The sequence below is a fragment of the Strongylocentrotus purpuratus genome, unplaced genomic scaffold (genome assembly GCF_000002235.5).
Source record: "Strongylocentrotus purpuratus isolate Spur 01 unplaced genomic scaffold, Spur_5.0 spur5_contig_857, whole genome shotgun sequence".
Taxonomy (NCBI): Eukaryota; Metazoa; Echinodermata; class Echinoidea; order Camarodonta; family Strongylocentrotidae; genus Strongylocentrotus; species Strongylocentrotus purpuratus.
The window spans coordinates 505,001-522,837 of NW_022145565.1; the positions used below are offsets into that span (position 1 = coordinate 505,001).

Below are 17,837 nucleotides of genomic sequence, written 5' to 3' on the forward strand. Positions count from 1 at the left end.
GGGAAGAGACAAGGGAGAGAGAGAGAGAGAGAGAGAGAGAAAGAGAGAGAGAGAGAGAGAGAGAGAGAGAGAGAGAGGGGAGTTGGAGACAGGGAAACAGAGAAAGGGGGGGGGGGGGGGGGGAAAACAGAGAAAGCAAATAAATAACCAAAGTAGGGAAAAACCAATGAGCAACAGAGTACATGAGTACTGGGACAGCCAGGATGATGGGATACACTTACTCCTTTTTGGTATAATTTGTTGAAGAGTACCCTTTACTAATCTACATGTCCTCCACGTCCCGTCACACACACCGCATCCATCAAGTAATTTATCGGATCCAAATACTCCGTCACAACCAAACTCCTAGGTAAACAAAAATAGTCCAAGAAACAGATAATTATTATTTTTTTTTAAAAATACAAAAAAAATGATTAAAACATTGCTTGTTTTCATTGGAATCTTTAGATTAAAGACACGGGCTTCAACTATTTCTTATCATGCCAAGCCCGCTGCACAGTGCGCGAGGCGTCATCTGACTGACCTAAGATTGCGTCAGTGACCGGTGCATTCTTCTGACCAGTGCAGTCAGAACATAAACCTAAGTTTGTCGATAAACCTCCTTTGTGAATTCGGGCCATTGCGTTGAAATACTGGCGCAAGCACTAATAGTAGCTATTGACACAACGTGTGCAACAAGCATATTATTCTCACTCTGCACTCTCCTTTGAAGCATCTTCGGGTTCGTCTAAGCTCATCTGGTTCTCGTTTATCCCAACAACGTGTCCCATCTGATACTTTGTTAGGATCTCGGAGTAAAATGTTGCCCCGATTCGATTTGCACTTCAAAGCACATAGCTCATTGCCTATTAAAAGGAAGGACAATGATAGTGAAAGAAGTTATCATAACAACTTAAACAAAATGATTGCACTTGACCTGGCCTTCGCCGACAGGAATTTTAACCTTAACAACAGAAATAAGGAGCAAAATTCAAATTTATTTATCGAAGTCAAAGTTCTGATATCAATACAAACAAGCAAACAAACAAAACAAAACATTATTGAGATAAGCTCAATAGGAACGAAAACGAACAAAGAGGAAGAGAAAGAGTGAGAGAAAGAGAGAGAGGGGGGGGGGGGCAGAAAATAGATGTCATGCAGCTTTCTACCCCCAATGAATTAAATGTAAACCCCGAAAAAGACCAAAGGCCCTTTTAGTAACAAACTAGATTCCGCCGTAACCATGGTAACATCGTAATGTTAAGCTAAACATGATGTTTGGACAGGAGTGAGCATGGTCTTAATATGTCCCGTTTTTTAACAAACGTACACTCTTAAAAACAATAAAAACTATACATTGCTTTATTGATGAGCCTTAGCATAATGTCCTCTTTTCTTAAGAAATTAAATCTAGTTGAGATTTTTAAAAAGGCAGAAAATTATTACCGTATAGAGTGCCGTCAAGGTAAGCTGACCATTCATGATATCTAGTTTTAAGAATGATGGTGTTGGTGAGGGCGCACTCGCGATGTCGGAAATCATCTGGAGAGTTGATGCCTGGGCAGGGCTGTGAAGAGAACAAGACTCATATTATGACGATTCACCTCGAAACATAATGTCAGGTAAGAATGTGCATTTCTGTCATTTATAAAGGATATATAAAAAAAACCACGGGTTGTCTCCTCATATTATGTAATTTAACTTATTCTGAATCAAGCTTCCTCATGTTGTGAAAATCCTAGATAACATTTCTACTCGTTCTTTCCTTTCAGTGTTTAAATAGGTATCCAGTAGGATAGGACATTCATCGTGTTTTGTTCAACGTTGGGAGCATTTAATGGCGCCTGGCTGGAATGCTCCACAGGAAGAATGTGCATACTTTGCGTGTGGGCAAGTTGAAATTCGATTACTGAAGTAATAAGTATATGTGACATCTGTGCTTAGAGACATTGTTAATGTATTAGGCGCTATATTATTTAAGAATATATTCATTTCGCTTAAATCTCGAAAAATACAGAACAAATTATGCCACATTGTGCTAAAAATACGAAAAGAGGTGAGAGTTATCATTAGAAGAGACATCATGATAATATTTTGATGAGAGATGACTCAATATCGTACTTCCGTGTTACACGTCTTCATGCTGTACATAGTTCCTTCACAAGCTTTCCCGCCAAAACGTGGTCCAGGTCTATTACACCTTCGTCGTCTGGACATCACCCCCGAACCACACGTACGAGAACACTGCGTGTAGTTTACCGGCCATTCACCCCAATTACCGTCTACAGGCTTGGGGACTCCTCCGATAGATGAACGACAAAATCCGTCATAACACCACTGCAAAAAATAGTGACGTAAACAAATGGAATTGCAACATAATGGGAAATCTATTAATATAAGTTAACAAAATCAGAACAAAATATATAGCAGATCAGTGAAAATTTGAGGATAAGAAAATTATGAAATGTTAATGGTGTAATCGGTCAATCGCAAATTGGCAAATCTATCGACCCGATTAATGGCTGATGACGTATTAGGTCTCAGGGGTTGTATAAATACGTAAGTGCAGTAAAATAAATTTGGGTTGCATCATTTTTAAGGAAATGGAAATTCATAATTTGTTTTAGAAAAGAGAAAATGGGAGAGGACTTCAAAGATACGTAATGTACTTGTATTGTATTTATTAAACTTCATTGATGTACATCAATATTCTGTTTATTAACATATAATCACTTTACAATGTAATGTAACAAATCAATATTCTATTTGGAAACATATATGTCATAAGTCAATTTACAATGTAATATTCTGTAAATGGAAGGAAATCAATCCATCTTACCATGTTCGTTCCGCAGGGTGTGCCCTCTACGACAGGCGTGTAATGACAATAACTACCTATTCGACACGGGACCTGTCCACAAGTCTGTCAAAAGAAATATTTATTTCGATTGCAACGTATAATTCATCATAAGATAATACTTGTGCTACCATGTCCTTACTTCCCATTGATCTGTACTTTGGTCTTCAAGATGTTCGTCACATTCTACTTGATGATTAGCTAGATACATTTTGACTCATTTTTTTAATGAGAAAAGCACGGAATTGAAGTTTTGAAAGCTGCAGCATGCCGTAAGGTTTTACTCATTAACAAATTAAAGTCATTTTTTAAAATGAATAATTTATTATTCTATACCTTAATCATTTCCATTATAAGTATTTTACCATTCCTTATATCGTAGCTCTCAAGGGTGTCGATTTGTATCCTCAGTTGGGGGGATGATAGGTACCAAAATATTTTTGGCAATGGATCAAAGCAACCAAGAGGTAGGACGTATGGCAGGTTGCACCCCCTCCCTTCCAAGTTTTTAACTTTTTCAAGTCACCCTCAATAAAGATAACATTTTAGAGAATATGGGACCCATGTGGGTCCCACATGCGCTTGCTACCTGGGTTATTATCCTCTCAAGAATTTAGGCAGGATTTTATTTTAGGGGGCGGTAGTGAGCACCTCCTAGGGGGTGGGTGCAGGGAGGGGGAAGCTCTGACGTTTCATTAAATTATTAAAGAAAGAAAACGATTCGTTGTACCATTCTCGACTCTTAATCCTTGTCTGAATTCAGTTCCCCCCTTACCACGCGAAGCGTGGAAGCTTTGACGTTTCATTAAATTATGAGAGAAAGAAGACGATTCGTTGTACCATTCTCGACTCTTAATTATTGTCTGAATTCAGTCCCCCCTCCCCCCCTTACCGCGCGAAGCGCGGAACCTTTGACGTTTCATTAAATTATGAGAGAAAGAAGACGATTCGTTGTACCATTCTCGACTCTTAATCCTTGTCTGAATTCAGTTCCCCCCCCCCCCTTCCCGCGCGAAGCGCGGAAGCTTTGATGTTTCATTAAATTATTAGAGAAAGAAGACGTTACGTTGTACCATTCTCGACTCTTAATCCTTGCTGAATTCAGTTCCCCCCCCCCCCTTCCCGCGCGAAGCGCGGAAGCTTTGACGTTTCATTAAATTATGAGAGAAAGAAGACGATTCGTTGTTCCATTCTCGACTCTTAATCCTTGTCTGAATTCAGTTCCCCTCTTCCCGCGCGGAAGCTTTGATGTTTCATTAAATTATTAGAGAAAGAAGAAGATTCGTTGTACCATTCTCGACTCTTAATCCTTGCTGAATTCAGTCCCCTCCCTTTTTTTTCGCGCGAAGCGCGGAAGCTTTGACGTTTCATTAAATTATTAGAGAAAGGAAGACGATTCGTTGTACCGTTCTCGACTCTAAATCCTTTTTCTTCCTAAGTCCTCTTCCTTTCTTCTTTCTCTCTCTTTTTTTTTTTGGGGGGGGGGGGGCGACCACCCCCACCACTACCTGGCTACGCGCCCAGTCTCCCACTCTCTTCTTCTTTTTTGCACTTTTGCACTTCGCGCTTAACATTTACTAAGCTCGTTGCTTTTTAACGCTGCGGCTTTGCATTTGGCGCACTGCATTTATATGATGATGTTGAATAAATTCATCAATTCCTGATGAAGCCGTATGAGCGAGAATTCAATTTATTGTTTTCTATTTCTATTTCTATTTCTCGTTTTCTATTTATATGTGTTTGTATTATGAAAATGAGATACCAAAAAGTGTATATTGATGGTCATCTTGCGAGTAATAACCATTAACTACTCTCATCGGGCTCTCATAATTATTATTTTTTCTTTTGATGATGAATTATTGGGGGGGGGGATGATTGTACAGGCCATCCCCCCCACCTGAAATATTGGGGGGGGGGGGGATATATCCACCCATCCCCCCCCCCCCCCCCCCCAGGGATCGACACCCATGGTAGCTATTATAAGTAAAGTAAAAGTTTTGATTTCTCAACTTCAATGCACATGTAACCAATTTTGTTTATTCTTTAGTTGTTGTTGTCATGTTATTATTGTTATTATTATTTTTTGTTTTGTTCTGAATATAATTATACTGCCGAAATCACACACAGAATGCGCACATTCGTACTTACAACATGTGCTCGTTCAAATGGGCATATTCCAATGACAAGATCAGCCCCAAACACCTTCTTACATTGCTCCACGCGACCATACTGCGCACCGGCTAACTGGTCTATCGGTATCAAATCAACATCCGGGTGATCCAGTGATGGCCTATCAAGAAGACAGTCTGTGTCAGGTGACCTAGAGAAGAAGAAGAAACAAAAATCGACATTTCATTGTGAGGTTGCTTAGATACAAGCAGAAGGGAACATGGGCACATGCCCCATGCAAGGCGATAAAGAAAAGAAAAACATAGGAGAGAGCCATGGACACAAAACTATTCATAATACCAAACCCAAAGCCTAACCTAAACCCAATCACAACCCGGCCTAGCCCTAATCATGCTAAGCTCTTAACATTCATGCCTTTTGCTGGTACTATATTCTTGTGAAATGTCGTACTTAATTGAAGATGAGCTGTAATTCGCTATTTGTCATATATAGTGTATTATAAAAAATACTTATTATAAATATCGATACATGTCAGTATTTTTGATATATTTTTATGGACCCGATGGGACCATTCGTGAGACCATGATGATGGTACAGAGAAAAAGCTCAACTATCAATAGGCCTATTCATCGAAATGCTAAATACCGACATGGCTCACAATATGGCTTATGCAATCAACAATGCTGTGTATAAAGTAAACAATTATTTACAGGTGCAATGGAATCCAATTAATCATGTGCTAATGAAGTCCTACCAGAAAAACACACACACATGATAACCAATTAATCACTCTTGCTTTACTTGCTCAATTAATCATTTTTGCTTTACCATGGAATTCAAACCCGAAGCTGGAAATAAGCTTGGTCTTAAGTGGAGTGACATGCGAGTGTCATCGTATCTCATGCAGTTAGATCACGGTCTATACATTTCCCTTTCGTTTGACGAAACCTAGTCATAGCATCGGGTTTAATTGAATGGGTAGAAGACAAATATTTGAGTGTTATAGGTATACAGAACTTACTTGAGGAATTCTGCTAAGTGTTTTGAACTGCAACTGGACCATTTGAAGTTGTTAGCTCCTATTGACTTAGTGGATGACATGATGTTTCTACCATTTTCACAACCATAGGCTGGATCGTGGTTCAGATTCAAACTGTAGCGAGATGAGAAGAAATCTGGGTTTAATCTACTTATATGCGTATAGGGGCGTCAATAGTGGGGGAGGGGAGGGGAGGGTGAGGGGAGGGGAGGGGGAGGACACCCCGTTGATATATATATATTTTTTAATCAAAGAAGAAAAATAATGTCTGTCGGCAAATTTGAAAATATCATGACCAGATTTATCTTTAACTTGAAAATCTGAAGTGACATTTTCTTGTTAGTTGACATTTTTTCAGGTAACTTTTCGGCAAGTTGGTCCGACGTCCAAGAGTTCAACATGGTGTACCGACCACTTCATGTTCAGAATACCACCCCTGGTATCATCTTGGGCCTAAACTCTTTCGCTTACAGAATGAAACGGAGCTATCATAATTGTTAGTTACAAGTTATTCTATTGATCTGATTTGATTTATTTATTTCTCTTCATGACATTATTTTTCTAATTTAAAATCTGTCTGGTCATCTGATATTTTTCACTGCAGAATTAATATCCTTCCGGATCCAAACAGATTTTGTATTATTTTAATAACAGCACATTTACCGTACTCACAAATGAAAATAACATTAACGAATTTGCGAAATGAAAAGAAACAATGGCAAAAGGCTGATGACGATTCGGAGGAGCATACGAAATGCGGAATAAAATCTTACTTATTTTTTTCTTCCATTTATCTTCTTTCGAGGGACTTTATTTGTTCATTTCATAAAATAACAGCTATTTACAACAACGTTTATAAACAGAATTCATGTAATAATTGTAAGATCTTACTTATGACCAAGTTCATGAGCGATGGTTAGTGCTGCTTCCAAACCATCTTCTTCATTGATACCACAAGACATTGTGCTGCTACAAACTGTCCCCATCGCTGCCCTTCCTAAGAGTCCCATCATCTTATTGGCCCCGACCCTAAGTACAAATCTCTCCTGTAATTTTTTTTATATATTATAATCAATTTATACAGTATCAAACAATCACTTTAGCTATTGAGAAACCTTGATATGTTGATCAGTTACATACTTCAAGGGATAATAAATAAGTAGTGCTTCATTGAGGAATTGATTGAAAATAAAATTTGCAACGCATAGGGGTATGTCTGATTCTATTTTTTGTTTTAGTTGTTAATAGGAGAGTAAGTCATGCATTGTTAGTTTGTTGGATATTATTTGGACATTCATTGCAGGATTGATAGCGATATTAAATGGAAAATCAAGAAATTATCCATGTTAAATTCGTATTTTATCTTTGGAAAGCAAACATTGACACATTAAAATACCATTGCAAACAATACCGTTTAAGAAAAGTTACTGCCCACTGGACCGACATCAAACGAAACTATTACAGTCGGTTATAGTGTTATCCAAGTTGTGGGGGTATAAAGTACCACAGTCCTAAAGTCATATTCGCTCCTACCCCCATGCAGATTACTGGTTCCAAACAATAGAGCATGCTCATTGCATGAGGTTCACTGCGAAATCATTCAAGCATTGGGCGAGAGCTAGAGCAGGGCAAATTCAGTGTGTGGCGCCGGTGTGATCTCAACGCCATTTTCTTTAGCACAAAATTATTTGGAATCAGCAACCTTGACGACTTGGTCAGTATGACTTCACACTTCGGTACTCTATACAGAGCTTTTCGTTGGAGTAAATAACCATTCAGATTTGAATTGTAGTGACGTCACGACTGCCGAATTTTTGTAACGCCACAACTTCCTATATACCAACAGCGATCGACTCGGCCTTTTATCCATAATTGGGTGAACTATATGACATATTATCCCAAAATCTGATCATGTTGCATTAACAAAAATACAAAATCCAGTGGTAGAAAGGTCGCATTGTGCAGGAGCATTGATGCACTAAAATAAATGACGATGACCTAGGGCTACCTACCTTGTCATAAGTATGGTATTATCAAAATGAAGAGGATCATCGTCACTTGAAGGATTCATAGCAGCCTGCCAACTGCAGAGTTCATTGACAAGTGTCTCTCCACTAGCATGAAAAGTCAGAGTATGGTTGCTACCATCTTGGCCAGTCATCTATGTGAAAAATAATAATAATTAAACTACTTCTACTACTACTACTACTACTACTACTACTACTACTACTACTACTACTACAACTAATAATAATGTCATATAGTGGATTTTACATAAACATTTTCAAATGAATCTATGAAATAAAAACATTGTTATCACTATCTATCTATCAGGCTATATAGTTCATCCAGACGTTGGACAAAGCCCTCTCATAACATTTCCATTCTCTTCTGTCTTTAGCTGTCCTAGTCCATACAGCCGTTCCCATGTATGATGTTAGGTTATCTCCCTATCTTCTCTTCTGCCTTCCTCTTCTTCTCTTTCTCATCCTTGGTTGCCAGTGTGTTAAACGATTTGTCCATCTATTGTCCTGAAGTCTTGCTACATGCCCAGCCCATCTCCACTTTGATTCTCTGGCTTTCTCCATGATGTCTTTAACCTTTGTTTTCTGGCGTATGACTTTGTGATTGATTTTGTCTCGCAGAGATAGATGTGTCATCTTTCTCTCCATAGCTCGTTGAGTAGCTTCTGTTCTAGATCCTTTGTCAATGACCATGTTTTTTATCCATATGTCATAGTTGTTAGAATGCATTGGTTGAACATTCTTCTTCTTAGTGACATGGGTATTGTTTTATCGGTCAACATGTCTTTGTATCTTCCAAAGTTCACCCGTCCTGCTTTTACTCTCATTATAACTTCTTCTTTTGTGGTGTCTTCCATTTTCAAAGTTTGTCCCAGATATTTGTAACTGCTCACTCTCTCTAACGTTCAACTTTCTATCTATTCTGTATTATATTCTATAACAAAAAGCATTAGTGCTATCAAGCGCCATTTTGTGTCATCATCATCATCATCATCATCATCATCATCAATATTATTACTGTTATTAGCATTATTTTTATTATTATTATCATCTTTTTCATTATTATTATCATTATCATTTTGTATCATCATTATTTTTATTCTTATTATTATTATTATTATCATCATTATTATTATCATCATTATTATTATCATCATTATTATTATCATTATCATTTTGTATCATCATTATTTTTATTATTATTATTATTATCATCATTATTATTATCATCATTATTATTATCATCATTATTATTATCATCATTATTATTATTGTTATTATTGTTATTATTTTTATTATTATCATTATCATCATTATTATTAATATCATTATTATTATTATTATTACGACCTTACCGTCAAGTCCTGGGTTTCAGATACTACTATCTTCACAAGAGCCATCCGTATCTCAGATTTCAATGTAGGGTCAATGTATCTTCGTGAAACCTGGGATAAGACGAAATATTTAAAGGGATAGGTTTAATAGTGATGACGGTGTAGATAAAGAAGGTTGGAAGATAAAAAAAAAGGGAGAGAGGAGAGAGAAAGGGGAAAAGGCATAATATAAATAGAAAGGAGTGGAGAGAGAGGGAGAGAAGAGAGAAGGGAAACAAGAAAGAGAAAAGAGAGAATAATAATAATAATAGTAATAATAATAATTCAGTTCTTGTATAGCGCATAATACGTTATGAAATAACATCTCTATGCGCTTACAAAAAAGCTTTGGTCTTTATTACCCTAGCTTTAGAAGAGAGAAGAGAAAGAAGAAAGAGAGAAGGAACGGGAAGGAGGGAGAGGGAGAGAGAGAGAGAGAGAGAGAGAGACATAGAGAGACATAGAGAGAGAGAGAGAGAGAGAGGGTGGGGGTGCTGGCGGACCTTTAACTTACCATATTCATTATAGCGAGTGCGTAGTTCATGACATCTTCTTGATGTACTCTCACCATCTCATCATCAATAACGACGAACACCTCGAGGTATCTCTGACCCCCTTCTTGTAAATGTTCCCCTTCTTCCTGACCAGCGGCCATCTTATCAGCAAAGATTGGCCCGGGGTGCGACACATTACCCCCTTCCCAGGAACCTTGGTCCCGCGACACATTACCCCCTTCCCAGGAACCTTGGTCCCGTAGATCTGGTTCTTCGTTGTATTTTGGTGCTGTTTTACAGAAACGACCGTCAAGAAGAATAAAAAGATTTTTTAAAAGAAGAATAAATAGTTTTTTTAAAAGACGAATAGTTTACTTATATTGTTGGTTAAAATAATAGCTTGAAGACATATTCATGAAATTGATACTTTACATTAGTAATATTGTGATCTTCAGTAATCTCAATAAATCAAAACGACTCCATGGCTCATGTAACTTACCGTATACTTCCTCGCAAAATGTATCATTACTGGAAGTATCGTTCCCGTCAAAATCACTGGTTTCATTATAGGTGTAATATATATCTTTGCCGTCACTGCCGTCATCATAATCGTCGCCGGCGTCATCGTGCACATAAGAGGATGAAACAGACGACGAGTTATAAGAAGTTTGTCGACTTCTACGCGATGTTCGTTTGTAAACAATATGAGCCTTCTCGCCATTAAACTCGTCTTGAGTCTCGCGACGGTATCGAGAGTCATGATGGTCTTTTAATGGAGTAATGTACACATCTGTATCATCATGGCTTATTAGACCACGCTGTCAAGAAAAGTATAAATATTTGTTCAGAAATGGATTCAAGTTTGAGTTTTTATTGCCTACAATGGCATATAGATTAGGCCATAAGGGTGTTCTACGAAGAAGTAATATAGGTACGATAATAAAATCGAATGAGATATAAGCAATTCATTGGAGGCATTCGACAGAGATTCCGGTGTAAAACTAGATTGTTGGTTATCGAATTTCCTTGTTATCTCAGTCATTTACAAAGAACATGGCCAATGCCAACATTATAACACAAATGTATAACAACTGGAATATTATACATAATAACAGAGGTACGATATATGCTCTTTAGATAATTTGTATGAGATCAGTTTCCTTTAAAATCATGTACAAACGCTTGTGTTTAATTCTTAATTATTCCTAAATGCACCTTGAGCACTCCACAGAATGGATTTGGTGCTATATAAATTACATTAATTATCATCATCATAACTAACCAAATTCCTATCTTCAATCTTGGACCTAACAGTAAACCCAACCTTATCCTTGAACCATACCTAATTGCAACCTGAGTTCTAACCAAATACTTTTGACGGAATAAAATCCGGAGCATTTATTGATGGAATACCGATCCGAGGATATGATTTTTAAACATTAGGGATCTGAATAGTTTTGTGTGCATTATGCCAAAATGATGATTACCTTGTTATCTTATGTTTCATAATTTCACTTTCATTCATTTGTTTTCTTGTCATTACTCTGTTAAGTTTTAATTGTATCAATATTGTAAAGCGCTTTGATATAAATGTTTTATGAAAAGCGCTATATAAGTAAAAGTTATTATTATTATTATTTAAAAAAGTATTAATTTTGAAAAATATTTGTGCATTATTTTCGTTTGTGACTGTAATGGTCTTACCAGTCCGTTACATGTACTCAGAGCTCCAGCAGATTCACCCATATGAGATATAAGATGGGCAAAGTAATAGCAGTCCCGATCAGAAATCTCCTCTTCTGTTATCGTACCGTCTGAACCAACGCGTTCCACAATCAATCCTTGCCTTAGTAACCAGGGGTTTGGTTGGAGACGGGCGTGGTATTGTTGACCAAACGCGTTGAATTTCACCTCACGCTCTCGTGGTGTGACTAGTTCTGAGTCTACGCTTCGTTTGTTGACGATTGGTTTTGGGTCGACATATACCGGTGCTGTGAAATCATAATCTGTTAAGGAAATATCATAATAACATATCTTTTACAAGATTGAAATATTTCTTTCAATATGTATATTTTACTCTATTCTATTCAGAAGACAAGGGTGTGGTTTTGAAGGATCCACTTATGGCGCATCAGGACAGTTCTTATGTCACTTTCATTTTTATTGTGTAACGAAAAAGTCATCATAAAATTATGCCTCCAGTCATTCAGTATTTTCAGATAAGAATCACTTTTATTCGAAATAATAGCGGCAACAACATTAAAAGAGAAAGAAACTAAATATTTATCCCAAGTCCATGGCGCATTGTCGTTTATATTGGTAGGGTATGTTGACATACATGTACCAATATGTTGATGGTTACAACAGACATCGACTCATTTCTTATTAGTCATGATGATGGTGATGGTGATGATAGTGATGATGATAGCTTTTTGTATACTTTGTATTTGATCGAATTCAATGAATGAGAGTTTTCATCGTGATAATGAGAGTGAATTTATTTTAAGGTCCAGTCGGGCTGTTTACCCCGATTTCGACTATACATGTTTTCCCAATCAATGTCATCCGCCTCCAATAATGAAAATAGATGAGGCTCCCCCTATCATACAGGTCCCAGCTTACCTTCGATGGAGTGGTGATTGCTGGTGTAGAGTTGAAGGTCTTCTTTCGAAAGTTTAAAACCCCTCTGAACCGTACAAAGAACAAAAATATATGAGATTAGTAATAGAACTACGGGAGTAACAAATCCGTTTTTATTAACTTCTATTTCATATTATGTTCATCTAAATTAACACGTAATTAATGGCGGAGGGGGGGGGGGGGGGGCACACCCATAGTCCGTTTGTAGGCCAATGCATGTGTATGGAAAAATCTTTCTAGTGAAAATATAATTTGAGTTACTTCGGGTATCACATAATGTTGGAAAATGGATAATGTGATCATCCGACACCTACTTCATAATTTTACCTTGCCTTGGTCTGGGCTTTATTTCATTAAATGTATAGGATTAATATTAGGGTTGCAATTGGGATTTAGGTTGAATTTAGAGTTAAACTTAGGTCTAGGTTCAATGCTTGGTCTAAGAGTGATGTTAATATGCCTAGTGTCGCAGGGGTACGTACGAGTGGTAGAACTGGTTGAAGTAATATGAGTTTATGACTCTGTTCATGGGGAAATGCCCCTGTTGGGACGCAGGGCTACCTTCATTATTCCAGCTAGGATCAATCAGTATCTGGACAGGTCACTGCATATCAACCTCACATAATTAAATTGCGAGATAATATTTTTCCCAAAGTTCTTTAAGATAACTTCAGTGATTGCGACCAAGTAATTTGTAGACTAAAACTAATTCTGAAAAATTACAATGTACACATTTCATAAAACCTGTCATTTCATCATTCCTTGGGTCATTATGAGGGGAAAACCCATGCTCTTTAACAATGGTATCCGTCTAATGCATGCAAAAAGCCCCCATTTAATCAGTGGTTGCAAGATCCAAGGCAAACATCCGGAGTCGCACATTGCAAAACTCCAGAGAATCCAAAACTCTGCTGCCAGGCTTGTAACACGCACACGTTCTTGTGAACACATCACCCCAGTACTTCGCGAATTGCATTGGTTGCCGGTGACGTACCGCATTATGTACAAAATCTTAGTTTTAACTTATAAATGCATTCATGAATTGGCACCAATTTATCTGCAAGAATTAATCGAGGAATACAAACCCTCACGCAATTTACGGTCATCTTCACAATTAAACCTCGTATCTACTTCTGTGTCAACTCTCTCTTATGGTAATCGCTCCTTTCGCAAAGCTTCTGCTGAACTTTGGAACAAATTACCTTTAAATGTAAAAAACTGTCAAACCGTTAACCTATTCAAAACTAGTCTCAAGACACATTTATTCAAAATTGCGTTCGATGATTAATTATCTCTGTTCACTTTGATGTGTATTCCATATGTATTGTTATTTGTAGGTTTATTTGCATTTTTAGTTTTGTATAAGATGTAATTGTATATCAGTCTATTTTGTGTGTATAGCGCTTAGAGACTTCGGTGGTAAGCGCTTTATAAGTAACGTTTTTATTATTATTATTATTAAACATAAACAAGATTAAAAATACGAACTCGGATTACCCTTTTCTAAGATAAGATAAAGAAAGAATGTTAAAGTAGACCTATAAGACACAGATAATGTTTATCATAAGAATTTAAATTTCTATATATATAGTGGATGTGCCAAGAAATATGGGAATGTATTCACTCACTAAACACCCTGCTCACTAAAAGCAGCAACAACAACAAAACAACAACATGTATTTGCAACTGAACTAAAAAAAGGTTCTATCTGGAAACTAATACGAATTGTGGATTTTGTAATAAAAAGGGGGGGGGGTCCACTTCCCACCCCTGCAAGCTGTGCATTTCTTTAGTAATAAGTTCAAAACAGGATCAAATAAAGATTCATTAACAATCAAACTTGCCCTCGAACTCCTTTTGGTTTCCATAGTTGCTAGTCCTGCTTCAAACGATAATAAAATAATAAGGTTGAATTGTAGTAAAAATTTCATCTTTGCCTCTTAAATTGATCGCACCATTGATATTCACAAGAAATATTTGTTTAATTTTTAATTGTTACGCTCCAGGGTATGGATCTCTTATTGTTGTCATTAAGATTTCATAATCATTTCAATGAGCATCATAGCAATGATTGCTGCGCAGTCATCGCGCTCTTGTAAACTATTGTGACGCAATAATTTGTAATCGATACGGCAGCGCGTAAACGCGTTATCATGAACATAATTATTGGCACCTGCAGCGTTTATAATTTTGAATTAAAAAAAAAAAAATCTTGGCTTAGTCGGGCATAAGAACCAAATGAACAGATGCCTATCATTTATATATGGATAAATACATACATATTAAAAAAAAGGTATATTCATTGAAAATCTATGATAATTATAACCTTAAATTGAAATAGCTTTTTTTTTTCGAAGTTGACATGTATTCATATTTTCACTAACTCGACCCTACTCATTTTTATTCCTCTTTGAATTAAACATTATGAACTATTTAATATATCCACTTGATTATTCTATATTAGGTTTCTAGATGCAAGGGGGAAGCCCCGGCGAAGAAAGAATACCAATATTTCCATGATTTGGTGTCTCCAAATCTTCTTACTCACTGATTATACCTCTTGACACCATATATAACCGGATCTTGATTATGAAGTTGCCTCATAAACAATACTTGATAAGGGATGCCTGGCCAATTAACCCCTATATCTTACATGTTCCTGATCTTACCATGCGACCTCACAGTACTGACAGGAATATTAAAGATAACAATTCTATTTACATACCCTTAAGGAACAAATAGTTTGATCATTCCATTCAGCTGAGTTTTGATAAGCTATAGTAAGATAATGACGGTGTTTTGGGAAAGATCGGCCTTCTTGTGATTTGTTATTGGGGAAGATTATGAAGACAAGAAACAAGAATGAAAAAAATATATAGATGAAGAATATAAATAGCTAGGTTTGATCGGGTTGTCAGATTTATTTTATCGACTGGTAAGCTGATGATTGTCCTTTCAGTCTGAAACGCTGTGCATTGGTTTTCAACAATCGACGGATATCTTACGTGAGAATGGAGACTGCTGTTGACGAAGTCATGAAATCTGGGACAGTCGATGAGGGGTGCAATGAGCAAGCCAATGACTATGTCAATGACGAGGGGGACGACCAGGACGAAGTCCAGGGCGATGTCCAGGGCGATGAGCAGACGGATGGCCAAGACGAAGGCCACGCCAAGAAAGAATGCCATGATGACGACAATATCCGGGTTGATGATTTGGCCGATGACAAAGCCGGCAATCACGCTGATGATCAGGCAAAAGAAACGGAAATCGAACAAAGTTCCAAGCAACAAAATACCAGCTCAGACGATGGTTCTTCACAGGTGCGTAAAATAAAAATAAACTCTAGAAATGGCGTATAATATTATATAGAATAGCTCGTCTTTCTTCTTCAACAACAAAAATAACTATTATAAATTATGACGGTCGATACGTAATCCTTTTTACATGAGCATCTACCGAAAAGGGAGCGTTATATTTGCCTCATGACGTATTACTTCTCGACATCATGTCATAAGAATTAGCAATGTCATGTGTGAATGGCATAAATGATCGATCTAGAATGGGAGAGGATTGGAGCCATATTCTTGAGTATTTCATTGCCATAAACTTTTGTTGATGATCTTGTAACGTAATAAGAAACTAAAAAATTATCATGACGTTCATCAGCGCTGAGTACCAGTGGCTTGAAAGGGCAACATTCTTTCAAATCTATCTGAAATGAAAAACGTTAGAATGATGAAAGAAAATAATGGCTTTAAAAGGCGAGCTTCACGAACTATGTAAATCATGGTATCGGCTTATTTCTGAATTTCTTTTCTTCTTTCATAGAATTCAACAAATGTCATCACAAATCAGCCAAAGTCTTCAATCAAGGCTCCGTCTCCTATGCCCACCAGCGATTCTAAAGAAGGCGAACAAGATACGATTCACAGCACAGCTGTAAACGACATTGATGTTGACGTCGAAGGTAGTTCAAAGCTCGACTACGAACTGGCGATCGTACCAGGAGCATGTCTATCAGCGTCAGCAGGGATGGGGTCAGCATCAAAGGAGCTATGTAACGGGTTTACTGACCTTGAATGCAGGTACCCTAACGTTGGTTGCGAGCTGTCGTGTGGATGCGAAGATGGATTACAACTCGTAAGCGACTGCACAATGGAGCTCTGCAGCGCGAATTGTATTCTTGGTTGGCTCGCCTGCTCACTCGGTCTCGCCTTGGATACGAAGGCGACTTGGAACCAAGATGGAGTTGAGTTTGAGGTACTTGGAACCGGTATCGAAACATCACAGGGAAAAGTTCTTCGGGTGCTAGGATCAGGGATTGGTATAATTGATAGTGAGAAAAGAGAGACGGTGAAAATGAAGAGGAAAGCAAAAGAAGTACAGAGAGCTCTGAAGGCGGCGACGAAAGAAAAGGAGAAAATGGTAGAGAAAGCAACTGAACTCGAGATGTCTGGCGAAGATAATACTGCTGCAGAAATCGAAGACTAAGACGAGAATTTAGCAATTCAACAAATCAGTCAAAAACTGTGTAACTGTAGTTAAGATAATCAGTTCATCACATAACTTCATCACAAGATGATTCGATCAGGCATGATGAAAGCAATATATCGTCTGCTGATCAGGGAACCAAACTTAATTTTCATAGTAATATTAAGGAAATATATATATATATCTTCATCTAAAGTCTTACGCTTTCACTTCTATTTCATCTACCTCTCATGTATATCCTCTTTACCTTATAAAATAAATACTCTGTTTTTCATTTGATATTTCTTGTCCCTTTCTTCTCGTTTAATGATAAATTTCGCCGACTATATAATTTTATATGATGTTCACGAAACAAAGTATTTTGTATTCTTCGACTTGAAAGAAGAGAGAGAGAGAGAGAGAGAATGTATAGGGTATATATATAATCTATTTCGTTAGCTTACCCATGTAAAATACTACTTGTACGATTCTAAGCATGAAACGTATTAAATGTTTTTTTTTGTTAAGTGCATTATATATAATATGTCTGGACAATTTCGTCAGAGGTTATTTAAACATTGGTTCGAATAAGACGTGGTAAAAGTTTGTTCGAGATTAGTTTTTCACATACTCTTTATCGTAATTTTCTATGAGAATAAGTTTCTTTTTTCTTGTCTTCTTTCGTTTGGTTTAATGATAACTCAGTTGTAAATAAAGTTGTTTATAAAAAATTATTTTTGCACCTTTAAATTAAAATGTGTTTAATTTCTTTCTGTACATAATTATGGTATAATGTAATAAGAGAAAGATAATAGTTCACAAATAAAT

The 17,837-nt window shown here is 37.0% G+C and overlaps 1 protein-coding gene across 1 annotated transcript; it reads right to left on the bottom strand.

Moving 5' to 3' along the window:
- Positions 1-938: 938 nt before the first annotated feature.
- LOC105446192 (A disintegrin and metalloproteinase with thrombospondin motifs 3-like) lies at positions 939-13,103 on the bottom strand. The gene is made up of 12 exons (XM_030996828.1): positions 13,098-13,103; positions 12,519-12,582; positions 11,601-11,902; positions 10,579-10,714; positions 9,917-10,185; positions 6,897-7,051; positions 5,988-6,119; positions 4,985-5,156; positions 2,819-2,902; positions 2,101-2,316; positions 1,426-1,546; positions 939-943 (listed from the first exon to the last, which is right to left on the bottom strand). Exons 1-12 carry the CDS (start codon positions 13,101-13,103, stop codon positions 939-941), a joined length of 1,662 nt encoding a protein of 553 aa, XP_030852688.1.
- Positions 13,104-17,837: the final 4,734 nt, after the last annotated feature.